Source organism: Bradysia coprophila (genome assembly GCF_014529535.1).
Source record: "Bradysia coprophila strain Holo2 chromosome X unlocalized genomic scaffold, BU_Bcop_v1 contig_12, whole genome shotgun sequence".
NCBI classification, from domain to species: Eukaryota; Metazoa; Arthropoda; class Insecta; order Diptera; family Sciaridae; genus Bradysia; species Bradysia coprophila.
In genome coordinates, this window is record NW_023503293.1 from 7,818,758 (window position 1) to 7,842,995 (window position 24,238).

At 37.6% G+C, this 24,238-nt stretch overlaps 5 protein-coding genes across 7 annotated transcripts; 2 read left to right on the forward strand and 3 right to left on the reverse strand.

Annotated features, from left to right (window-relative positions):
* Positions 1 to 1,607: 1,607 nt before the first annotated feature.
* On the reverse strand, positions 1,608 to 7,394 carry LOC119067435 (vesicle-associated membrane protein/synaptobrevin-binding protein). The gene is made up of 7 exons (XM_037170408.1): positions 7,146 to 7,394; positions 3,806 to 3,958; positions 3,621 to 3,724; positions 3,464 to 3,554; positions 3,347 to 3,402; positions 3,172 to 3,267; positions 1,608 to 2,104 (listed from the first exon to the last, which is right to left on the reverse strand). The coding sequence occupies exons 1-7, from the start codon at positions 7,201 to 7,203 to the stop codon at positions 1,931 to 1,933; spliced, it is 732 nt and encodes a 243-aa protein (XP_037026303.1). The 5' UTR covers positions 7,204 to 7,394; the 3' UTR covers positions 1,608 to 1,930.
* Positions 7,395 to 11,087: 3,693 nt separating this feature from the next.
* On the forward strand, positions 11,088 to 11,958 carry LOC119067437 (histidine triad nucleotide-binding protein 1). Of its 2 annotated transcripts, none has more exons than XM_037170411.1 (5): positions 11,088 to 11,165; positions 11,233 to 11,418; positions 11,496 to 11,520; positions 11,580 to 11,666; positions 11,733 to 11,958. In XM_037170411.1, the coding sequence occupies exons 2-5, from the start codon at positions 11,308 to 11,310 to the stop codon at positions 11,888 to 11,890; spliced, it is 381 nt and encodes a 126-aa protein (XP_037026306.1). In that variant the 5' UTR covers positions 11,088 to 11,165; positions 11,233 to 11,307; the 3' UTR covers positions 11,891 to 11,958. The 2 variants fall into 2 exon arrangements, with proteins under 2 accessions (XP_037026306.1, XP_037026307.1); XM_037170412.1 differs by having other exon boundaries at positions 11,091 to 11,169; positions 11,235 to 11,418.
* Positions 11,959 to 15,377: 3,419 nt separating this feature from the next.
* LOC119067438 (E3 ubiquitin-protein ligase znrf3-like) lies at positions 15,378 to 17,212 on the reverse strand. Its single transcript, XM_037170413.1, has 3 exons — positions 17,008 to 17,212; positions 16,776 to 16,932; positions 15,378 to 16,026 (listed from the first exon to the last, which is right to left on the reverse strand). The coding sequence occupies exons 1-3, from the start codon at positions 17,039 to 17,041 to the stop codon at positions 15,885 to 15,887; spliced, it is 333 nt and encodes a 110-aa protein (XP_037026308.1). The 5' UTR covers positions 17,042 to 17,212; the 3' UTR covers positions 15,378 to 15,884.
* A 92-nt stretch (positions 17,213 to 17,304) lies between these two features.
* Positions 17,305 to 22,347, forward strand: LOC119067434 (nuclear pore complex protein Nup160 homolog). Of its 2 annotated transcripts, XM_037170407.1 has the most exons (13): positions 17,318 to 17,506; positions 17,588 to 17,690; positions 17,755 to 18,056; positions 18,122 to 18,311; positions 18,378 to 18,562; positions 18,636 to 18,727; positions 18,785 to 19,033; positions 19,092 to 19,595; positions 19,674 to 20,074; positions 20,146 to 20,477; positions 20,541 to 21,110; positions 21,186 to 21,382; positions 21,444 to 22,347. In XM_037170407.1, the coding sequence occupies exons 1-13, from the start codon at positions 17,422 to 17,424 to the stop codon at positions 22,257 to 22,259; spliced, it is 4,026 nt and encodes a 1,341-aa protein (XP_037026302.1). In that variant the 5' UTR covers positions 17,318 to 17,421; the 3' UTR covers positions 22,260 to 22,347. The 2 variants fall into 2 exon arrangements, with proteins under 2 accessions (XP_037026301.1, XP_037026302.1); XM_037170406.1 differs by having other exon boundaries at positions 17,305 to 17,506; positions 18,636 to 19,033.
* Positions 22,332 to 23,266, reverse strand: LOC119067436 (exosome complex component CSL4). The gene is made up of 3 exons (XM_037170410.1): positions 22,975 to 23,266; positions 22,663 to 22,911; positions 22,332 to 22,590 (listed from the first exon to the last, which is right to left on the reverse strand). The coding sequence occupies exons 1-3, from the start codon at positions 23,143 to 23,145 to the stop codon at positions 22,369 to 22,371; spliced, it is 642 nt and encodes a 213-aa protein (XP_037026305.1). The 5' UTR covers positions 23,146 to 23,266; the 3' UTR covers positions 22,332 to 22,368.
* Positions 23,267 to 24,238: the final 972 nt, after the last annotated feature.

The window sequence follows — 24,238 nt, forward strand, 5'->3', positions numbered from 1 at the left end:
ATGTATTAGAAATGGTTCGATGATAGTTGCGTTAAAGAAAATCCTCAAACGATTTTCTGACATTTTCTTATATTTTTAAGCATTTTTTTTTGTCAATTTCAACGGATCTTGAAGTATTTGCACACAATTGAAGGATTTTTTTTTTTAGGACTATTTTTGATTTTGCTAACAAATTTGTGAGGATATTCTTTTGAGTGCAAAAGGCTTTTCAATGTTTATCTCCTCTCATCTCCCCCCATCTAACACACAGTGTAATTAGTGATCTGATTTATATTTATGACATTACGGCAGCAAGTAGTTAGTCTGGCAACATTCTGAATTTCATTTCTCTATGCATCCTTGAAGCAGCCATAGCCAGAGGTTTCAAAACGTTGTTGACACGTAGATTTACTTCTCTCACTCACTCGAGTTGAAGTGTGAATGCAGCGTTTATTTTGAACAGGGATTAATATGACGAATGGATTTTAACGAAAAATAATTTCAAAATTTTCAGCAACAAATTTCTGGCAAAAGTTTTCGATCAAATTTTTTGTTTATCGGCTACTGAGTCTTGTAGGCTATTTGAAATGCCATCCATGTTTTCATACAAATGAATCAACGAAACATTTAACGAAACTTAAGTGAGATTACGTCTGAAAGTACCGTATCTTTAAGATGATAGGTGCGGATGCGTCCAAACCTAATATTGAGAATTATTTCGCTAAATTTCACAAAATTATTATGGAAAAAATGCAACAAATTTGGTGAATTTTTTTTTTAGTGAAATTCGGTGAAATTTAGTGAAATATTTCTCGATATTGGGACTTGGTTCAAAACGACTTGATGTGCATGATGCACAGTGCATCTCGTAGCGCGTTTCTCTTCTGTCTATTCGTATCTAATGCCCTTATCAGCAAAGTTCTTTTAATAATTTTCATGCAACAGTGACGAGACATTAATTAGTATTTTGGTTTTTCTTTTGTTTATTAAATACATAAAAGCGTACTGAATGCTGTTATCAATGTACATAAAAGAAAAATGTGAAGAAAAAAAAAACCAAAAAAATTTATCTTTTTAATGTGTTCTATTAAAGAAATTAAAGGAAAAAAAACCGAGACAAGAAAATAAACGAAAAAACACCTTACAATGCTACAGGTAATGCATTTTTTATTTAAATTAAATTAAAAATTAGAAAAAAATGAACGAAACAAAAAAGTTGACTTAAAAAAAGGGATGAAACACAAAAACTTGAAATTTTGTTTTAAATTAAATGGTGACAATTATTTACATGTAGTTGGGTGTGTGTGTGTATGTGTTGGTGGATGTGTTTATGAAGTGTGTGTGTGATTTACAAATAAAATGAAGAGAATATTACCGACCATGTCATTTGTTTTTATACCCCACCACATAACAATTTTTGTTTTTTTTTTGTTTGCTTTTTAGGTTCGATTAGTTTTGACAATAATATAAACCTTACCGATTCATTAGACATCTTTGATTTAATTTTTATCTGTTCCTACGCTGTGTTTACTCTTTGCAGATTTCTTTTTTAAAGTTTTTTTTTATTGAATTGGATGTTAACAAATAGATAAGTTTCGTTTGAATTATTTAATTTTTAAAGTTTTTTTTTTCTTCTTCTCATCATTCCTTAATCCATTCCTGTGTTGTGTGTGTGTCTCATTCTCGGTTCCGTCGAATTAAAAAGTTTCATTTGAATTTTTCTTGTTAGCATTTTTCTGTCTATCTTTTTGTTTTTGTTTCTTTTTTTAATTTTTTTTTTATTTCTTGAACTTCATTCAACTCTGTTCTTATCTGACCGAGTTTTTCGTAAACTGTTCGTTATTTTCCTCTCTCCCTCTCTCTCTCTCTCTCTCTCAATATAAATTTTTAGGTTGTGATTTTGCCAGAAACATTTTTTTTGTTTGTTTTGTGTTTTTCTTATTTAAATTATTCAGAGCACAAATTTGCCCAAAATTAAACCGAATATTGCCATAACAACGGCAAGAGCTACATAAACCATAGGTGCTGTTTGTTGAGCATGGTGTGGTGGTGAATACGGATTTTGAAATGCTGCTGATTCTTTGGTGTTTGATTCAACAGACATGCGAAGTCGTAGAAGTTGTTCCTGTTGTTGATGGAATGGGAAAAAGAAAAATTAATTTTAAGGAATTGGTGAGTGGTTTACTCGGCTAAAAAAAACATCGGAAGTTTTTACTGAGTAAACTTCTCGAAGCAACTCTTCTTCTGCACATAACCCTGAAGGTTATGAAAATCCGCAAAAAAACACACGGAATCCAAGTTTCGGGTGAATTCAAGTACAAAGCAAGTTTATAACTATTCAGCCTTTGTCATTGTTGCGTAAATGACAATTAACACAGGAAATGTCAGTGATATTTAGACATGAATTTGCATCAGATGTTTTTCAGTTGGTCCTCTCATACTAACAAAAGTGCTGATACGTTGAGGGTTCGAAACTCAACCGCAACACAAATCGCTTCATCAGGTTGTCCACAATAATAACATCTGATTGAATCGGTTGTTTGGTTGCGTCTTTGATTCAGTGCCGGTAACATCTCTTTGTGTTACATGTAATTGTCAAATTTCACCGACGGTGACAGCAGTGTATCGCTACACGAAGACAAACTTGTCGCTGCACTTAGATTACCCCGAAAATTGGATTCCGGATTTTCTATGATCCACTGAAAATTTGCATCACCTTCAGTGTTTGCTTCCACACGTGATTTTAATACAAAACTAGAAGTTTCGAAATTATGATTCCTGCAGTCGGACTTCAGTGATGTGCATAAGTTATGTATGTTGTTTACTATTGAGGGTGTATTATTGACTCACTTAAATCGTTGTGCTACTTTCGTTGTCGTCTAATTAATAGTGAGTCTAAGAAAGGGTCTACAGAGGTTTTGTTCAGATTAAAATCTGAAACACATAGTGCGGACTTGAAGGAAGAACATAGAGTCTGAAAACAGACAATATTCGGTATTTCTAGCCGATCGCGAACGTTTCTTGCTGAAATGTTCGCTCGGGGTACGAAATTAACTCCTTGTTGAGAGAGTTGCTTCTCAGTTCCAACAAAGACGGTCTTTTAAATTGAGATCAGAAAATTGCTATCTTTACGATTTGACAAAGAGACGGCAAATGGAATCCTGTGAAAGACAACCCACAACAAAAACGTACCTGAAGTAGAAGATTTTCCTGACGCAAATTACTTTCCTTTTCGCGTAAACTATTAATTTCTGCCGCTGCCATTGACGTGCTATCTGTTTCCGTGATCTAAACGAATTCGGGAGAGAGAATTATGAGCAAAAAAAAAAAATACCAGAGGCGAAGAACGAAGAAGTCATTCACTTACCTTCTCATCATTAACCGGTAGTGAATTTGTCGCATTCGAAGTGAATTCACTTTGCTCTACAAAAAAAAACATTTTTTATCATTCGGTCAATCATTTTCTAACTTTAAAGCCACGAACCAGTTATTGACGCAGCGGTTTTATCGGCCGGCAAATCAAACACACATCGCAATTTCGAGTCCATCAATTGGTCTGGGGTAACATCTTTCCACTAAACAAGAGGAGAGACAATATTGCAGTTTTGGGGCGGTACAATGAACATTTCTAAACCACTTACCAATTGATCAAATTGAATCTCACCGTCTGGTGCAACTAAACTCTGTACCATGAATTTATGCTTATTCTTTTCATTCGGATCAAAGTTAAATGGTTGTAAGCAAACTGTTGGACAGACAGAAAGTTTGTTAAGAAACGTTCGGTGTTTGGTGACAATTTTTTTTTTTTTTTTATTTCAAAACATACTTGCTATATCCATCATCTCCTTCGGCTGTAAATGGCCGCTGTTGGGACGTACACAATATTTCTTCGGGGCCGTTGTTTTGATTTTGAATAATATTGTTTTATCCGTCGGATTTCGTAAATTCATATACGATGTAATGGATTGATTGAACGGACCTGTAAAGTAGAACAAACATCGTCTTATCATTCCATATACTGAATTACGTAAACTCGTTGTTCGAAACAAACAGAGAAAAATGCGATATCAGGCGGTCGATTGGTTTAGCTGCTATAGTGACTGCTGAACTTCAGAATGTCAACATCTCTACGGTGGAAGTTCATTCCTGGTTTGTGTCGATCAAAATTGAATCAATTCGGACGTTTCGCTATTTTCAATATACTCAGGAGAACATTGTCTATGTAAAATGATGACAGTCGTGGAGGACTATTAACTGAACTGATGTCATTGACCTGCGAAACTAATCTCTCATGTGTTTAAACTAGAGCCGTAACTAATGAGGTAAGACAGGTTTACTGTTTGTATTTACTAAGACTGGTTGAAATAGCCCACCAAAATTGGTTCAAATTTAGGCGAAACAATACACTGCCACAAAAGATACATCGAAATTTGTCGTCATTGACGTTATTTGCCGATTTTTCATATTCTACCTACAGTGTGGGTCAATGCGGTTCGACAATCTCAAAATCAGCGAGTACTATCCATTCGGTGCGCTTGCACACACAACGGAACATTGACCCAAATTGTTGTAGTGTTTTTCGAACCAACTTGTATGGCGGAGTAGCATTTTTTTCCGATTTTTCATATTCTACCTACACTGTGGGTCAATGCGGTTCGACAATCTTAAAATCAGCGAGTACTATCCATTCGGTGCGCTTGCACACACATTAGATTTTTATTTGCAATTAGTATGTCTTGGGAAAATGTAACAAATTCAAATTGGGAGCAAATTCAATTTCACCGGTTTTTATAGCAATTAAATATCGGAAGCTCTGATAGAGACAATCCTGCGGTTAGTATATGACTTTTCTTTTAGAGACTAGTGCAATATTTCATATAATATCCATCCAGTTCATGTAATTTGTTCTAACAAAATTGATATATTTTACGTTCGCTATCACAACATTATTCATATTAAAGATGAAACAAAATGCAATGGACAAAAGAATGAAGTTGCTGTGGATTCTGTGGATTCTATCGTCACCGACATGTCAATGTCGTCTGTAGTTAATGTGTGATTATAGTGCCTGCGTGAATCAGCTGTGAAAATGAACTAATAGAGCGGTTGATACTGGCCCAATAATCTTTCATAATCTTTATATCACCCAACAAAAGCGCCCATTTAACTAATGCAACTTTCCATTCCACTTTCAATAAAATAATAGCACACCTCTCGACAGAGGTTAGTTACCTTCCTAACAAAAAAAAAACCGAGTGTAACAACACTGAATTGCATCTTTTCCTATTCACACAAAATAAAGCAGCTGATGATGTTTCCTCTTGAGAACGTCTTCCGAAAAGGAAAATTTTGAAATGAATAAAAAAGTATTTTGCACTCGATGTCATCAATAACCAAAATAACCAAACAAGTCCTATCGTCAGGCCTCCAAGTATTTTGTAAATTAAGCGAAAGGGAAGGAACAGTACTTTGAGAAGAGACAGGCTATGTTACATCATACCGGAATGTCGCAGACTTAAGCCTACAATTTGGGCTCGATTAGCTCATTTCGTTATTACTTCTGTCACTGTGAGTTAGACAGTTAACATTCGGTCATAACATTGAATTGAATGACTAATGTCGTAACATCAGTTATCATGAATCATTGAATGAAATCGCACTCAAATTGATTCACTGACAACTATACTGTCGTAATAACTCATTATGGGAACCTATCAGACGCTGACAACAAATAATGTGCAAATCATCATCCATAGGAACGTTGACCGAACAAAATTTGGAACTCCGTAAATGCGAGCCGCGAGCGGAATTCGCACATCTGATGTGTATAGGATCTGAAAATCATCCGTACCGTAATTCAATAAAAGTTGTATATTAATTTGCGCGTCTGACGTCACAACCATATACATACAATTGCAGCACAACATTTTTATTGTATACTTTTGCATTTCACTCTCCATTCATTCATTATAATAATGCCAACTGAACTAACAAAAACAACAACCTCCCAAAAGACATAACATTAGCGTATAGGTATGCGGTAAGGATCGAAAGTCAAAATAAATCGAATCATCAATAAACAATTTCCATGTGTGTAATAAGGTGAGCTCATTCTAACGCAATAAGACAAATAAAAAAAATATAATTTCAAGCAGGGGTGTCACTACGGACTGATTCTATATTGTGTAGCGGTTGTGGTCATTTTTAACTTTTGACGAACCCTGTTCAAAGTGATCGGCTTGTTTGTTTTTTTTTTTTTTTTTGATTTTCCAAGAAAACTTAATTTTGACCACAATCATTACCAAGTTTGACGAATTTTGACAATTATTGCATTCAAATTGTGGGTTTTCATGGGACTTTAGAACAATTTTCGTATTCATCCGGATGGCACTTGGAACAAATTGTTCTTTTTTGGATTGACTTTAAGACAATAAAATCCAAATTTTTTACAATTACGTTCGGGAATATCTATTGAATTGTTCTGTATTAAGCCAATCATTTTGTAATGCGCTTCAAATATAGTTTGTGTATGCAAGAACGAACGAATCCAGCACAAGCAAAAAAAAAATCCACCACTTGGTATTGGGTACGATTCGTACCACTTCAGCGGTTGAAGTGACGTCCGTCAACACAAAAACACTTTCCCATCGATTATTTTGCGAAATATTTTTTTTTTTTTTTTCTCAATTCATCGAAATTTTAATGGACAAATTTTGGCCAGACAAAATAGCAATAACATTGACAGACCGTCTCAAATGAAGAGAAATGAGAACGAAAATATCTATTTTTTGGATACGATTTCATATGCGAAAACGAAACCTTACAAACGGGGAACACAGCAAAAGAATGCAATGTATGAAAATCGGGAAGTCAAAACAAAACAACATTACAAAATCGCAATGAGAAAATGTGTGTGCAGTTAATGCAGTTAATGCACCACAAAAAAGAAAATGTAGCGAAAAGTGGAAAAAAAACCTCTCATTTTCCTTTCATTTCTCATCACAGTCAGCCAATTTCGAGAATCGTTCACATCGAAACGAATAATTTCATAAAAAAAAAATCAACGTCAGTAGGAACAAAATGGGATACCAAAATGGAAATGGGTGAAATGAAGAGAAGAAAAAAATAGCATCTTTGTGTTGTACAAGTTTTTTTTTTCTACGTACCACAGAATTTCAACTCATTTTGCGGCGAAATTATCAGCAACTGTTCTTTCTTCTCCATTTCTATCGACTTGTTTTAAGTTATCGGACACTTTCAAAATGCTTGAACAACAATTTACGAATTTATTCTTATTTAACGCCCCGGTTTTTCTATCAAATCGAGCCAATTCGTTCGAGAAATTATTAAATTTTTTTTTGGCAAGTAATCCAACGCATGCGTTTTATGCGTTCTCAAATGGACGTTACGTTCACTCAATTGACGTTGCATATTTTTATGACATGAACATTTTTTTGGTATGCCATCATATATAATTCCACAACAAAAAAGAAATCATTGCCGGAATGTCACTTTTTTCCATTTTCAAAAGTGAACCACAACCGAAGTGAATTTTTAGTACATTTTTTTAGGAAAGTGAAAAACTTTCAAATCCTGGGTAGTTGACACTTCTTGACGATAATATGGCAAATTATCATACATTTCAAGTGATGATTGTCGTCGCTGTGATAATGTGGGGAATAAACAGCCTTGAATAGGTTTGTTCCAAGTAACTGTAAACACGAATTTCGACTGGCCGAACGAACACGATTCCATCCACAGAGATCGGTTTTCATACAAAAGTTGATGAGGTTATGTCTCTATGGATGAAATTTGACAATTCGTATGGCCTTGAAACAGACCTATAAACATACTGATGTGCGTGACCTTTCCAAAGTTGGCAGCCTTGGAAGCTTAGACCACTTTAATAGCTGACGGAATGCAGTGCCGCCACATCACACGGCCAAAACGGACATTTGCCTAGGGCGCAGCGATTTGAGGGCGCAAAATTTTGAAAAAATGTTAATGTAAAACGTGCCCTGATTTAAATTTGTTTGAATAACTTCACGCTAGTTGGCATAAATATTCTTGATGTTGGTTGCAATGAAAAAGCTATTCCATTGTAGTATACGTCAAAATTATACTATCACTTTAACACGTCTCTTTTTGACAGACAAATAAAGAAAAATGGTTAAAAAATCTGGATATCAGTTCAGATGTGAAAGAAAACGAAAATTAGACGCACAAGATGAGGTAATTAGAAAAACTATAAAAATTGACGAACATTTTTCAAAGAAAGTTCAAAGCGATGAATCAAAATCCGCAAACGTGGTTGAGGGTACGTGTGAATAGTGTCGACCTAAGAGATGGTACTAATTCTCGCTTCTTTGGTAACTTAAATTTCTAATTGTTGAATACATTCATATTTATTAGTCGAACCGATCCACCACCAATCGATTCCACGTCCGACGAATTAACACGTCTGCCCATTGATTCACATTCAATAACTTCCGTTGATTCCGTTTCTCTCCAAGTCGCAAGTTTTACAGAAAATTCGGTCAGCTCTGATATCAAATACATCAAGGACATTTAAATGACTTGACCACGTATTTTATAAATAAAGACATTACGAAATTTATTGACATCAATGATGTCACACGGTGAGCTTGAAAAAAACTTTATTCGACATCTCGTGGATAAGTAATGTTTTTAGTGGTTTTTGTATAGGGCAGTACCACGAGTAAGAATAACACAACAAGAAAATATTTCGATGGGAAATTTTTTTGTTAGGTTGATTTTTCGTTTTTTTTATAATGGCTATGGGAGAAACCACTGGTTTCATAACAGACAAAAGAAAAGAACCTAGATTTGTTAATTTTTTACTCGAAATAGGGAAATTTGTTCATGTGTGAGATTTATACGTAATCCTATTTCGAGTCAAAAAGCTTCTTTCGGTCTTTATTAACTCCATAAATTATGCAAAATAAATAAAAAATACTTTTTGATAGAAAATAGAAAGCCTTAAAAATTCGCGGCGACCTAGTGGAATAATTTTTGCTTCAAAAACCTTACTATGAAAGATGTTTGTTGATAGTCATAATTGGTATCGTTGTAAAGCTTAGACCTCAGGCTAATCAGAAACTATATTTTTGCGATCAAACAAGTGACCCAGTAGGGTTCAAACAGTCTTCGAAGCTTCCCGCAGGTTTCAAAAAAGCGAAAAATCGATCTAATTAAAAAAAATTCCCATCAAAATATTTTACTTTACTAGTGAGGGAATGTGGCCATTCCTTCACTAGTGAAAACCCTTTCCCTCGCTCGTAAAGTAAAACGCCATACTATACACGTGAAGGAATTTGATATCTCGTATCACGATGAGTAAAAGTACCTCGGGCTGACGCCCTCGGATTCTTTTACTCATCTGGATACGAGATAATCAAATTCCTTCACTTGTATAGTAATGAACTATTCTTGTTATGTTATTCTTACTCGTGGTACTGCCCTCTACAAAAACCACGAAAAACATTTCTTGTCCACGAGAGGTCAAATAAAAAATTTTTCAAGCTCACCGTGGTCATGGAAGGAATTTGCACAAGTAAAATCGAGAAAAAAATTGTAATGAAAAATATAGACTATACATGCCAGTTGAACGTTAGACTTTCACTCGAACTAGACGGGCGCAAAGTCTTTTTCGCCAAGGGCGCCAAAAGCCTGGTAGCGGCACTGACGGAATGGCAAAAACCACATTTTATCAAGGTTCGAAAAGAACAAGTTACGACACTTACGAAGGCGGATGAAACACAAACTTTGACAATTTAGACATGTTTTGTTAAACATACTCATTATAGATGAGATATTAGAAATATTTTTTTTCAAGTTAACACATTACACAATCTGCTTAACAAAACCTGCCTAAATTGTCAAAATTTGTGTTTCACCGTCTTCGTGATCAGCTCAGAACTTCTGAATCAGAAGTGTCTTATCCTGTTCCTTCAGAACCTTGTATTTTATAAGCTTTGTGGGATGGGATGGGGTCGAAAAACAATAATTCCAGGTCCCGGCTAAATATTTTTCTTTTACGAAAATCTCACAAACATTTTTGACAACGATGGTTTTCTTTTTAAATACTAAGAATCTATTGAAAGACCCGATTGTTATTTAGAACAATCTATAGCGTTCAAAGAATCAGGAGCTATATAATGTACAGATCATGTCTTCGACCGTTTATCTTCAATTTTCAAGTGCTGCCACCTTGTTCAGTTTTTAGTAAAGAAAGGCGCTGGTTTCTATGTGTGACAGTGGTGAAAGAGAAATATTGGAAATATTAGTTGAGATTGAGTTTGCAAGAAAGTGTACTTCTTGTGAATTTCAAACATTCCAGTACTTACGGACAAAATAGTTTGAATTTGATTCAACACAGAGTTTTTTTGCGCTCATTATCTGATTACCATGACTGTAATGACCAGTGACAACATAAAGGTTTATTTTCCCAAGGTATGGTCGGAGGTAATGCCATTCCGACGCGCGGCCTAGAACAATAGTTCGTTGCCACTGACAGCTTTTTTTAAAATGGTTGACTAAGATTTACTTGTGTTTCACAAAATGTTGTGCCTATCACAAAACAGATGGCCCAGCTTTCTAAGCAATTTTGCTATTTTAAAGACAGGGAGAGATGGCGTTTATAGCAAACTTTCGTGCCACTGCACATCTGATTCGGTTGCATATGGCATTACCTCCTCACTATATTTACCTTGTATTTTCATTAAAAATGCGTTCAAAAACTGCTTAACTCTTCTGAAAAATTTCCCTGCTTATCAACGAATCTAAACTACCAGGTATGGTCTAATTTCACCGCGGAGGAAAAAACGATTTTAAAAACGGATTCATATTATTTTGACTTCAAAAATGAATGCGTTCAAGATAAATCGACCGATTTTGAAGAATAGGCCCTACCTGGTACTATATGTACATTCATTGCTGCTTATGGCAGCTTGATCAGCTTGATTTTTAAAGTGCCTCAAAAACTAGTACTAGATTTTCGGCACAAAGTGTGTTCACGTCGTTTTAAAGCAAGGGTTTGCGTTTTTTCATAATGATTTATGCCAGGCGTTCACGCACTGTTATTTGGATTTTATGTCATTTAACTAAAGACATCAGCCAAACGAAAAAAAATTATCGTCGAGAACACCGGCTTTTATTTGTTTTAATTTGGTTGGTATGAGTCCGATGAACCCTCAAGATCTTGAAAGATACATAGAATTCCATTGTCAACTTAGTTTGCAGAATTGTTGTCACAGAAACCGGCGGGGCCGTTTTTCCTGAACATCGCAATTAGGGAATTGCTAAAAAATGTCAGATGAAGTGTCCAAGGCTGCGGAAGCAGATCCTACAGCCGATACAATTTTCGGAAAAATTTTGCGAAAAGAAATTCCCTGTAATTTCATTTACGAGGACGACAAGGTGAGGTTACATTTCCGTTCACATACTGTTCTCTATGTCAAAATACTTTGTTCACATCCAAAAATGCCGAATTGCAGTGCGTAGCTTTCCATGACATCAACGGTAAATTCAAATAAAAATTTTGTTTGCTAACCAAAGATTAATTTAAAATGATTCGTAAGCACAAGCTCCGGTTCATTTTCTCGTCATTCCACGGAAGAATATCGCTCAACTATCTAAGGCTTCCGATGACGATGCTGAATTGCTTGGTAGGAAATTAGAAATCGGATAAGAAGCGAGAATATTTGCTTGACCCACGTTTCATTCTCTTCAAGGACACTTGATGCTAGTGGGACGGAAAGTTGCAAAGGAACAGGGACTGGATAATGGATTTCGCGTTGTCATCAATGACGGATTGGATGGTGCCCAATCGGTTTATCATTTGCATTTGCATTTCCTAGGCAAACGACAAATGCAATGGCCACCTGGTTAATGCCCACGGCTTTTTTTTCTCCAACCGATCAATTGTCGAAAAATAAAATGAACTCAGAACCGAAACAATTTTGGTTTTTCTTCCGCTGTTTGGAAAAACATTTAAAGAATGATGGGGCAGTCAGTTCCCCAGACAGTTCTAATGCTCTTATCTTTCTGTGTCACTGTAAGGATGACGTATTATCTCTCAACTTATTTTAATTGCACAAATGAATTGACTCCAAAACCAATTTTCCAATTAAAACATTGTCTCTTCGGAGTGTGGTGGTTAACCGGTGATTATCAATACAATATTCCAGTTACGAAACGTAATCGACACTGAAGGTACCATTGTATTATCCAATCAGGGAAATAAGTGAAAATCGGTTAAGTTTATCTAGAGTTGTGGTTCTCGAAGTGAGACAAAGTCAGTACTCGGAACGACTGTTAGGGGTGTATTTTTAACAGTGGAAAATACGTCCGCGATATGACCGAAAAATCTAATTCCAGATAATTTCAGATTATTATCGGTTATGATCGGCAACTTGACTGGACTACACAAAAAGGTGTTTTTGGTAGAATATCAGCCCTAAAAAGCACGCTATGAAATTTTATCCCCACTCTTTTTACAGTGTAAAATTTTGTATGGAGCTGGAGCACTGTCAAATTTCAGTACCCTAAGAGTACCACTTTTACTTGAAGTGCGTTGGTAAAATACATGTCAATAAGACCAATCCATGGTCAAAATACCGAGGTAGTTCTGTACCTCCAACATATGAAATTTTTCTAAAAAATCTGAAAAAAAATCTCAGGTCCCTCCATACAGACATTTTTTTAGAATCTTCACAGATTTTTACGTCAACACACTAGACAGAAATAAATGAAAAACAAAATTTACATTATCGTCAATAACTCCACTATAACTTGATACTACACTAAAAGTAGTTCTAGGCTAAGACCTTTCGAATATCATAAGCTTCAGTTCGAATTTCACATTTTTCATAGCCAAAATATTTATAGTAATGAGAAATCCAGAAACTTTTACAAAATTATCAGATTGACCTAGTATGCACGCGATATTCACCCTCTATATTTGTCCAACCCGATTTAAGTTTAACGGGAATTTGAATTGTCACAATTACCGCGGTTGTTGAAAATTTTATTCGGGTTCGGGTCGGCTCGGGTCAGGCTTTTAATAAAATTTTGATCACTTATTCTGACGAAGGAAAACTGTTCAGAGACAATGTCAGTTCCACTATCACTCATTCCGGAACAAAATTAATTTTTTGTGGGGTTTTTGGGTTCTCGTGTTTCAAAAAATGTAATTCGCTTCGGGTTTCAGTTCCTTATGTAATTCGGGTTGGGAAAATCCTTGCCACGCTCGCCTCTAGTTTTAGGCAACAATTTAATCACCTTAAAAATCACTTTGTTGTATGCCATTACAACTTCAATTTCAGGGGACGAGAGGAAACCCACAACGCTTGTCTAAAAAATACGCAAAATAGAATCGATCAAAAAAAAAATATTTTTATTTTAACGATATTATACAAGTCAGTTCGTTGTTATTGCTTTACAATTAATTTTTACAAAAAAGAGAATAGAAACTAAAAAATTTAGTTAACTTAATTAACTTACGTCTAAAATGGTTACTTATAAATAAAAAATAATAATTAAAAAAAATAGCTCAATAAACAATCACATTTTTTGATCTTCTTAAATTAGATGGTTACTAATTTCTCGTTTATTTTTGGAAGCAATCGCACAACACTGGTAGTAAGCGAATCTCACCACCAAACGATTCAGTTTAGTACCATTGTCTTTGGAAGGTCTTAGCCTTTCGACTCGAAGGACTTAGTCAAATTTCTAATCAAGAGTCGAAAAACTGATCTATTAAAGTATTTATTAGGGTTGTAGACGAACCAGAGTGGCTTCCGCAGACCAAGTATACAACTTTGATAACTACGCTTCAATAGCTCAGTCTTCGATTTTTTTATTTTGGTAAAATCCTCATACAATTAGGATTATTTTGTTCAAATTTGTTCTAAAACTAAATCAAGGCACCACACGTAATCGACTCGATATTTACAGCTGATGCTAAATTTAAGAAAAAAACGCGAAGAAGAACAGCGTGGACCAGTCATTCTGTATTTAAAGAAGAAAGAAGTGTCCTTTTTCTCATATTTTTGCATCGTACAATCAAAGGTACTAAATGTGCTAAAAATGTCGAATCTCAAGTGCGAAATGGTTGGTTTACTGAAACTTGTAAGAAACTTTGTCCAATTTTCTTACAAAACGCGATGGAGTTAAATAGCCTCAATACAAACAACTATTGAAATTATACCATCAGTTTTCCTGACGACTTAGCCATTTGTCCAAACATTTTATTTCCACAAAATTGTTTAGTGCGGGGCGGGTTGCAATCATTGCAATGCAATGAAGAAAATAGTGAGTGTCAAAGCGAATTTCTGAGTTTAGTACTAGTATGAGTGGATAATTAACTTGCGTTCCACGTATAAGTGCACATATGAAACGGTATTTTAAGGATAGTTAAATTCTTGATTTAATTAGGATATGTTGCATAAATGAAGTAAATTTTTCGATATGAAAAGTGTTTCCTAGGCGCTACTTTAGCGTGATAACAATTTGTGAACATTTTACCCGGTAGCAAAGGAAAGGCGTTATTACTCTATAGCTACAAATAGCGATGCGAAGGAGACCCGATTCAATTTTTCTAATGTTCTTCTGTCAATTTTGACAGTTATAACAAAAGATAAAAAATTTGAATTAGGACTCCTTACACGTAGTCTCGAAACGTTCACATGAACCAAGACGAATCGATTGAATGCTGAACGGAATGGAATATGTAACGGTATATTATGATTGAGTTGAGCCAGTGTATGAAGGCAAAATCGATGGTCCGTTACCAGGGTCTACTTTTGAAAAATGTTTATTTTGGAAATTTTTTAGAAAAATTCAACAAATGAATTCTACAAAAATAGGCCAGGTCCGGCACTTGAAACGATCACTGAAATCTTTTCGAATAAAACTCGTTTCACTTGGAGATTATTATTTTTTCAACACGCGCGACATATTCTGATCGTTTCGATCTTTTGAACCAACATTGAGCCGGCGTGGGGTAATTTGGCAGGTAAAAGGTGAACTCGCAGACAATTTTTCAATACCAAAATTTTGTAAAAGTAGTCATTATGTCGATGACATGGCTAAAAAGCATTTGCAGCAATAAACTTGCCTATGCGAGTTCACCCCTTAGGTAGTTTAAAGGTGCGTTCTTTTGGCACCGTGTGCCAGAGTTCCCGATACCATTGAGCCTAATATTCGGCGGCTAGCTTTATTCAACGAAAATGATTTTTTTTTTTGAATGGGTCAATGTCCCCATTTGCATCTAGGATTCGGTTCAAAGTTGGAAAAAATCACTTTCCGTTGAACAAAGTTAACCGCCGAGTAAAAGTACCCGTAGAGGATGGATGAACGTTGGGGCACGTACAGAAATTGTATTTCTTTCACTGGCGTTAACTTTTGTCGCTCAGTTAATCATGTTCTTGAGGTTAGAGTTTAACTCAGCGCGTTCACTGAGCGATAAAAAAAAAGAATTTCTGTACGCGCTCTTGATGACCTATTTTGAAATTGTTATATAACGAGACGATTGCATCTTAATCTCAACATTGCTAACAGTGAAATTGAATCGGTTTATTCACTTGATACACACGGTAAATTTTTATGTGTCGACAATTTTCGAATTGATAAATTAAATTCATTATAATCCAGAGTTGTGATGCAACACGAATTTGATTAGATTATAACAAACATTAAAAACAAAATCTAACACACACAACGATTGTCCCGTTCTTATTACCTATATTCGTAATAAATGGAAGCCAACGCGCAATTTATATAAATCCAACAAAATAATTTCAATTTCCGTTTCACAGTTCAATTTCGTTCTGCACCCCAAAAAAGAAACAATTGAACAAAAAGCGGGAAAAAAATGAATTTCCCTAAAATGGTCGCCGACAATTCGGACAAAAGTTGTATCGTTTCTTTAACTCGACGAGACATTTCCCGTGAAATTCGTGCTCACAGGGAAGTCGATCACCAGCGCCTTTGTCAATCGTTTCTAAGCATATCGAACATATTTCTCTGAAAATTAGAACATGGAAAAATTAGCCGTGCGCCGCCTTGTATGGATGAACTAAGGGTAAATTTTAGATACATTTAGGGGGCTCTGGTATGGGATCGAGAGAGAAAGAGAACTCGGTCTGGTTTTAGCATGCATATAAGTTCACACAATTCTTGTCGTTCGTGTTTGTTCTAAGTGTTTTAACCCTTCGGCGATACATAGGCGATATTTTACGCTCCTCCATCAGTTTCTATCAATTTGAAGGTAAATTCGTTCGATTGGAAGGTAAATTCCATATCTGCGTTCGTTACTATGTTGTCAATGTAACAGATTTCGATCAGCAGTTGAATTCATCAATTCACTGATAAGCCGTTACACAAATGTCGTGAACCGTAAAATAAACGATTGTACCGAAATGTGAACATTTTCGTACTATATAGTATCGCAAATAAGAAAGCTTGAGCAATCAAAGACAACAATGGACGATAATCTGTTGCTACAATCACAAAAAAAAATGGTAAAATGGTCTACGAGATAAAAATGTTCAATTTTCCCACAAAAAAAATTACGTTCCACAAAATAGAGGTTGAATGAACTAGGACGAAAAATGAACTTCATATCCCAAAATGGTTCTGTCCTAAAATGAACTAATTTGAACAAAGAATTCCATTTCAAAAAATGAAAGTCTGATGCTGGTTGACAGAGAGAACAGGAATGACATAACGAAAAAAAAAATATTTTCAAATTCAATTTTTGTCCTTCCATTTACCTGCCAGTTCTGCTCTTCGATCTCGATCCGCCTCCCCACGATTCCGAGTCAGACCGTCCATATCGCCAATCTCCCGTATCGTACCGATGGTGTGGATGTTCTTGACGATGTTTTGCCGCTGCGAAATACGCAAAAATAGCTGCTCCTAGTGCTACACCTAGACACAAATAAGCGATTGTGAAAGCGTAATTAAACTTCTTTCGTTTTGGATTTTGGTGAAGGTTTCTTATACCAAGTGTTATCGCATAAATGGCCGGGTGTGTCATCGCTCAATTTTGTGCTACAGCAAATACTTCTAAATTTGTTAGAAATTTTTCACTGTTCGATTTGCATAAAATTTCGTAAACAACACGAAATAACAAAAACAAAAAATAAATTCAGAAAACAAAAACGTCAGACACGAAAAATCCCTGAACTGAAACAAAAAAACGAAAGGTAAAATAATGACAGTTTGGTTGGATTTTGGTACATTTGACTTGCGGTAAATTTTTGAATGTTTCTCATTCCGCGTTTCCATTCATTTTAGTACATTTTCTGTAGTGTAACTGTCAAACGCTCGCTGTTCTCTAGCAAAAAAAACAAATCATATTTGGCGGCCACTCGTTTATCTGTACACCTTAAAGCCTCCCGACAATTACGCAAAGAAATGGATGAATTTCCAATGAGTTATCGTGAAGTTATACCCGGACAGACAAATCCACAATTATGGAAGGACATTTCACTGAATACCGGTAAACTATTGCAAACAAATCCTCTGCTTAGGTTATGAACGCAATCTTTTAACAAACAAAAACATGATCATTATGCGACAGGCGGCACCCAAAGTACCCAGGACATTAAAGTGGCCGAAAAAGCCGGTGGTTACTGCTACAAAAATGCTTGGCAAATCGATAACCGGAACCGTTTCATCTATTGGTAAGTTCCGTAACTATACTAACCAACCAGCCGGAATTTTGCGGTTAACGTTTCTCATACTCAGGCGAACATGTCACGACACACTCGAATTATCCGAGATCAGTTTGGACGTGAATCTGCTCGACAATCATGTTCGATACAAATTTGCCGATTCGCCCGTTCTGACGGTGTCCATATTCGAAACACAAGACTCGGTCATATTATTGGTGGTAACAGTGAGCAGTCTTCATCGGTTGACGTTTTCGCATCCGTCGAAATTGCAGCAGAAAATTGAAACTCAATCCATGTCCATATTACATGAAGCGTCGGCAAATCCGGCCCGAGACAAATACACATTTCATGTCATCGGTAATTTAACGGCAACTAGTAAGTGCAGTGTGGAACTGGGTCTGTTCCATTGGAGTGAAATTTACAAATAAAAACCATTTTAGATCATCCCATTCCACATACGGCAGCATGTTGGTTGTTAAATGGTGGCGAGGAAGCTGTGTTTGCTACTGCATATCACACAACTCTGATGCTGTTTGTGATGAATTGTGAAAGTGGAAAGACAGTGCCCATGGAATTGAAGCAAAATTATATTGTCCCGAGGATATTGTCGAACATAACGGGTGCCTTGCGGTAATAAGATAATGACAGACCCAGTTCAATGGAATCTTCTAATCAATTTCGTTTCCCTAATCTCAGCGGTAAGACCAACTCGCCAGACAGTAAATACGTCTCGTCGCTGGTTTTCAATACCATTGGCGATCAGACTTTCCTCTACGCTTTGTACCGAGACGAGCAAATACGAATGTGGTCAACACGCACTGGCCAATGTGTATCGACAGTAAATTGTCTACAAGAAGGAATTGATGCACGACCGCAAGGACGTATGTTTTATCTTCTGCTATAGTTCACTCTTCGCGCTTACCACATCGTTCCAATTCGTTTGATATTTTGCAGCTCAATCCAATTTATTGCGTCGCTCGTCGCCTACAACCATTTGCGCGTATCTGTGCTACTCAATGGGTTCGGAATTTGTGACCATTCAAACGCAGTGGGACGGAATGGCCACTCATTCGATGATCCGAGTCAAAGTGATCAAAGCGCCACAGTACGATCTTGTCGATTTCGAAGTGAATGACAATCGAATCTGGGGCCTGTGGTGCAATCCACAGGGCGAGTATAACATTTGCAGTTACTCTTTCCTGTCCAGTAGCGGTTGGGTATCGGCGGCAATGGAACCCCCACCAGATCGATGCATTGTGGTCGAAAATGGATGCGATCCGAAGCAGATTTACTGCTCGTACATATTTCATCCGGGCAAATTTCAACGCAGCGTCATCGATCAAGCTTTGATGGTGAGTGCATCAGTAATCCTTGCCGATCTTCGTTTAACATATCAATTGTTCGTTGTAGATGTTCCGCAGATCGAACATTCTGTCCGATCCGAATCTACCGATATCGATACTGAAGGATCGCGTCTGTCAGGCCGTTGAGCAAGAAGTTCAAAACGAGATCAGTGAATACGAAATGACCGACGAAGAATATGTGGAAGTGAGTGCCAAGCATTGGGAAGCGTTTTATTTGCGATGCGAACAGTATCAGGAGAAATCGTGTCAGCCGATCGGTTTGGTTATCATGCAATCGGTGGGTGCGGTTTGCATTGTTAAGAAGACGTCGTTTTCGCTGCTGAGACCGTGTGACACATTGGAGCATGTAATGATTGCCGGCGATTCGGTCGAAATTGATCTGGACGAGGACATTGTGAAATTGGTGTCGGTGTTGGCGATGCTCGAACAACCGATTTTGGAGGACATCAAACGTGAAATCGACAACAAAATGTACTACTTGCACATACCGAATGTTGTGATCGAGAAATTCGTTTCCGATATGCTGTCGAAGGATGACGATGGCGACATGGTAAGCATAATGTGATTCTGAGGAGTTTCGTTGCAATTTTCTGTGCCAAGTTTTACATTGCCTTCCCGTTGTTTGCAGAGCTCTCAACGGGACTTCATACTGAAGCTGCACTACGAAATCAAAACCATCGGAGACCTTTCTCAAGCCATGATCCGATTGCTGGACGAACTGCGTATGGATACCGACGAAGAAACGCCACTAAACGCAACGCGCCATTTAATCACATTGTTCGGCAGCGATATTGGAATATCAGTTGTGTCCGAATCACTGCGTCAGATCGCTCTGATTCGGTATTCATTGTGCCGCAATTTGCTCATCCTGCAGCACATACTGTTCGACACATTTGACATTCCTTGCAATGTGTTGGAAGTGATTCGTTCGCAATGCATGCCGGACACGATGGTATATGTACAGGCCTATTACGTTATGATGTGGATGAGCGAAACTCCAGCACAATCCGGAACATCATCAGCATCACTGTAAGTGGATCCGATTTCGTCGAAAATTCATTTCCTAGCATTTGACTAACTCAATTCCATTGACATTCAAGGGAGAGCAGTCTTCAACGTCTGGCCACACTTCAATTATCCGATGCGAGACACATTCCACGTTCCGTTCAACCGATAACATTGCTGGAATTGTTCCTACGCGGCAAGGGAATCGTCACCGGTTTGTCGGCGTTGAATTTACAATTTAAAAAATTGACCGATCAACAGTGGCAATACACGTTGGTGCCGCTGGTTAAGAATATCGGTCAGTTGGTGTGGGCGGTGTCCGGCAATTTTATATTTGGCGAATGGTTGCTCAGCAGTTGCCAGCACATTTTGATTCAAGAATACGTTCGATTGCTGAATCGATGGTGTGAATGGAACAGCTGTTCACGTAAGTAGATCTGGCATTTCGTTCCATCTGACGGACAATCTGTGATGCCTAAGATCTTTTTAGGACACTTCATTTTGGCTGTATCACTGCTGGAAAATGGTGAAGCACACAAAGCCTACGATATGTTCATGAAAGCTGCCAGCGGAGTGTTGACTGAAACATTTTTGGAGAAAATTATTCTGACACCATCAGCGGAGGGCATCACCTACAACATGGCATTGACTCAATACTATCTGAAAGTGATTCAACTGTTCGAACAACATTCGGCACTGGATCATGTCATTTCACTTGCCCGAGCGGCCATCGGAATTTTGGACAAAAACGATCCTCAGCTGGCAATGTTTCAATCGATTGTCTTCACCAATCATCTGCAATTGGAACACTATGATGAGGCATATCATGCATTGATCGATAATAGCGAACCGTCGCGCAGAAAAGACTGTCTACGGCTGTTGGTTGTGTGTTTGTTTCAACAGAATCGTTCCGATTTGCTGATGAAGTATCCGTACATTCGGCTTCAAGACGACCTGGAAGATATTGTCGAATCGAGGGCCAGATCGATGGCAATCGAACGGAATCACTACTACGAATTCCTGTACGCTTTCCATGTGACGAAGGGTAATTTTCGAAAAGGTTTGTGGTGTGATGTGCGATTGTGTGGATCAATGAACGAAATTTTCATTTTATCTCCATTCTCTGTCCGGATAGCCTCATCTATTATGTACGAACAAGCGATGCGATACGCCTTAGAATGTGACACCATTGAGTCGGTACAGTGTCGTTATGAGTGCCTTTTGGCTTGCCTGAACGCGCTGAACCTATGCGATGAGAATTACGCCTGGATTGCCAAGCCCGTTATCAACGAAGACAATGGCCATAACAGTGAAGATATGGAAACGAATGAGGTAGGTCACCAATCGAACACCGGTTGTTGTTTCTCTCACTGACCAATTGAAATTCCAACAGATTCCGGTAAAGCAAAATGTCATCGTGCTGCAGTCCAAAGACATTCGCCAGGAGTTGCTCATTGCCGACACGATCTTGTGTTTGTCGAAGCATCGTCAGGAGATCGGCTCGATATTGAATGCTGATACGGATCAGTTGATTGCAGTGCTTGCTAACACGGGACTGTACACTGCAGCTGTCAAATTGACGTCTAAATTGGAAAAAAGTGTTGCACCCGTTCTGGAGAGCCTTGCAGCTGCCTGTGTCCGAGCCTCCGAAGAGAATTCGAATGAAGTGTGGTCGTGGCTGCAAGAAAATGACATTGCCGATCTGCCGCAAAAGAACTCGGCGGTAGATATGGCCTGGAAATTACTCGAAGTTTTGCTGGACGATTATGAAACCGGCACTGCTACCACATTGCGCAAATCGGTGGCCAACAAAATTTTGAGTCTCGGCGAATTTCTGCCGCATTGGCTGTATTTGTCGTACAAAAAAGCGAATCCATCCGAACTGTTGTACTTGTATGTGAACCACGGTCGTCTAATTGAAGCCACCGAATTGGCAGTGGATTATGTTTCGGCGATGCTCCGGTTTGGCGGCGAATTCTTCGGACTCAGCAATTCGATGCACATTACACTGCCGCCAATGTGTTTGCCGGTGAATACAATCGATTTATTGATCTACGGATTGGAGCTGAATGCCGACCAGGACGAATGTTATCGGGAATGCTTGGACGAATTGAGACGAGTGGTTCAATTTTATTTGACAACGGCTAAAGCAGTGTCGGACAATAAGATTCGATATGCGTCGGATGTGGGAAGCATCGATGTGCGTTGAGTTAAGGTTAAGGTTTTCTTGTTTTTCTTGTAACAGTTGCAATTGCATTTGGTTCCCGTTCTCGATAAAAACAAAATAATTTTCAAAATTTTTTGCGTTTGCCTTTATTCTACGGTTTTGGTTCGGTTTTGATATTGACGGCACTTTCTGACACAATTTTTGCAACCTTCCGCTGTTCCTTAACCAAACTTTGTGGGCATTGCATTTCTGTCCAACTTACTGGAATCATTGGCACACCATGCAGACCAGATTCAGCAGCCATTGCCACAACAACTCCGAGTTCGTTTTCGGCAGTGCTCAACTGGTAGCAATGTAGTTCGGTGTGCGGTAACTGAAATTGGAATGAGGAAGTGTTATCTTTACAACTCTAAACATGAACCAATAAATTCCAATGACTACGTACCACACGGGCCAGAATGACATCGCCCGGTCGGAATGATTTGTACATGTCGACACGATCCTTTTCTGTGCTTCGAACATCTTCTTTCCGCAATAAGCCGCGGTACGTCCGATTCAACGTTACATCGCCCACACAAGTAATCAGACATTTGGCTATTCGCTGATTCAAAACGGTTACTTTGGCTGTTACAATATCACCGGCAATCGGAACAATGGTTTGATTTCCGAACGATTTGACTTCGAGTACTTTCATCTGAAGTGGAATAGATTTCCATTGAAAAATTCATCCGGAATGGATGCCATGTCAATCGTTTACCTTATCTTTCTGTCGAATTTGTACCAATCCGGCCAGCATTGAGTAGATGTATCCCTGTCGTTCGTATGTACCTTGACCGGGGATTGTATTTTCTTCACACAGGCAGAGTCTTTGTCCGGGGACACACATCAGATGCTTGGTCTCAGTAACAGGCGAACTATCTGTTTCCATTTTGCCGGAATTGTTCAACTAAAAACTTTAACCACACGGTTGCAATCTTGTGTAGATGTGAGTCTTTCAATGTAAACAAAACTTTTGAAGTTTGTGCGGTTATGGAGTGTCATGCTTTTTGAGCTGTTTTTTTTTGCACGAGTGGGATTGTAGTAGATTTTATTGAATTTGCTCTTGTACGATTCACACCGAAGATTGCTCGGTCTTTGAGGTCTTTGAGCTATACAGAATTAGGCCGTTACTTCTAATTTGAATGCTAGAATTTCAACCATTTTCAAAAGTTTTTAAGAATTTCACAAATTTCAAGAACTTGAATTTTTGACAATTCTTGGATTTTAGAATGTTTAGCATTTTCAGTGAGGAGGAAACTACTCAGGCAATTGATTACACACCCTCGAAGGAGTTGCCGGAGAATAGTAATAGTAATTGAAGGAAGCAGTGCCGCCTTTTCCATATGGGCCAAATGGGCAAATGCCCGTGGCGCCCGAAGTGGAGCAGAAGTAAATGGCGCCCGAGGTCCTTAAAAAAATTAGCTTTACTAAATTGGCGCCTATTTTTCCAATTGCCCGATGGCGCCCAAAAGCTAAGAGCGGCACTGATACTAGAAATTGACTGGAAATACGAGAAATTGGACGTAAATGAAAGGAAATACGGATACGTATGATGAACGAAAGAGCTAAGTGAATGCAAAACACTTGTTCTTGGCTATTCGGTTTGTAAAATACAGTTCATTCGCTGATTGTTTCCTTTCATTTACTTCCAATTTGTCTCGTATTTCCAGTCAACTCCTTGTAATTCCATCAATTCTTTCAATTTCTAGTATATACCGGATACGTTGGCAACTACGAGACTGCAGTAATTTCGACGTTATTTTTTCGTTTTCTTTAAATTTGAAGAAAATGTTAAAAAATTACCGAAATAAAGAAAAATTTTAAAAAATTGTTTCTAAAAAGTAGACAATCACGACAATCAGTGTAAAGTATGTAGACCAGGCAGTAGCGCTTGATTTGACTAGGGATCTGAATAATCTAGTAGCCAACTTATGTCATTGTTCATTTGAGTTCATTTTCATACAGTGATTTAGGTCCCTTAT

What these genes read in the sequence shown, in the direction of transcription:
- LOC119067438 (XM_037170413.1), bottom strand. Translation starts at nt 17,041, where the DNA reads ATGACACACCCGGCCATTTATGCGATAACACTTG. An exon ending in CATTTATGCGATAACACTTG is followed by an intron (nt 16,933 to 17,007) that starts GTATAAGAAACC and finishes ATTTGTGTCTAG; the next exon opens with GTGTAGCACTAGGAGCAGCT. An exon ending in TCGAAGAGCAGAACTGGCAG is followed by an intron (nt 16,027 to 16,775) that starts GTAAATGGAAGG and finishes TCTAATTTTCAG; the next exon opens with AGAAATATGTTCGATATGCT.
- LOC119067437 (XM_037170411.1), top strand. Translation starts at nt 11,308, where the DNA reads ATGTCAGATGAAGTGTCCAAGGCTGCGGAAGCAGATCCTACAGCCGAT. An exon ending in TCATTTACGAGGACGACAAG is followed by an intron (nt 11,419 to 11,495) that starts GTGAGGTTACAT and finishes GCCGAATTGCAG; the next exon opens with TGCGTAGCTTTCCATGACAT. An exon ending in AGCTTTCCATGACATCAACG is followed by an intron (nt 11,521 to 11,579) that starts GTAAATTCAAAT and finishes ATGATTCGTAAG; the next exon opens with CACAAGCTCCGGTTCATTTT.
- LOC119067435 (XM_037170408.1), bottom strand. Translation starts at nt 7,203, where the DNA reads ATGGAGAAGAAAGAACAGTTGCTGATAATTTCGCCGCAAAATGAGTTG. An exon ending in GGAGATGATGGATATAGCAA is followed by an intron (nt 3,725 to 3,805) that starts GTATGTTTTGAA and finishes TCTGTCCAACAG; the next exon opens with TTTGCTTACAACCATTTAAC. An exon ending in AGGAAAATCTTCTACTTCAG is followed by an intron (nt 2,105 to 3,171) that starts GTACGTTTTTGT and finishes CATCAACAACAG; the next exon opens with GAACAACTTCTACGACTTCG.
- LOC119067436 (XM_037170410.1), bottom strand. Translation starts at nt 23,145, where the DNA reads ATGGAAACAGATAGTTCGCCTGTTACTGAGACCAAGCATCTGATGTGT. An exon ending in AAATTCGACAGAAAGATAAG is followed by an intron (nt 22,912 to 22,974) that starts GTAAACGATTGA and finishes ATTCCACTTCAG; the next exon opens with ATGAAAGTACTCGAAGTCAA. An exon ending in ATGTCATTCTGGCCCGTGTG is followed by an intron (nt 22,591 to 22,662) that starts GTACGTAGTCAT and finishes TTCCAATTTCAG; the next exon opens with TTACCGCACACCGAACTACA.
- LOC119067434 (XM_037170406.1), top strand. Translation starts at nt 17,422, where the DNA reads ATGGATGAATTTCCAATGAGTTATCGTGAAGTTATACCCGGACAGACA. An exon ending in CGGTAATTTAACGGCAACTA is followed by an intron (nt 18,057 to 18,121) that starts GTAAGTGCAGTG and finishes AAACCATTTTAG; the next exon opens with ATCATCCCATTCCACATACG. An exon ending in AGGATGACGATGGCGACATG is followed by an intron (nt 19,596 to 19,673) that starts GTAAGCATAATG and finishes CGTTGTTTGCAG; the next exon opens with AGCTCTCAACGGGACTTCAT.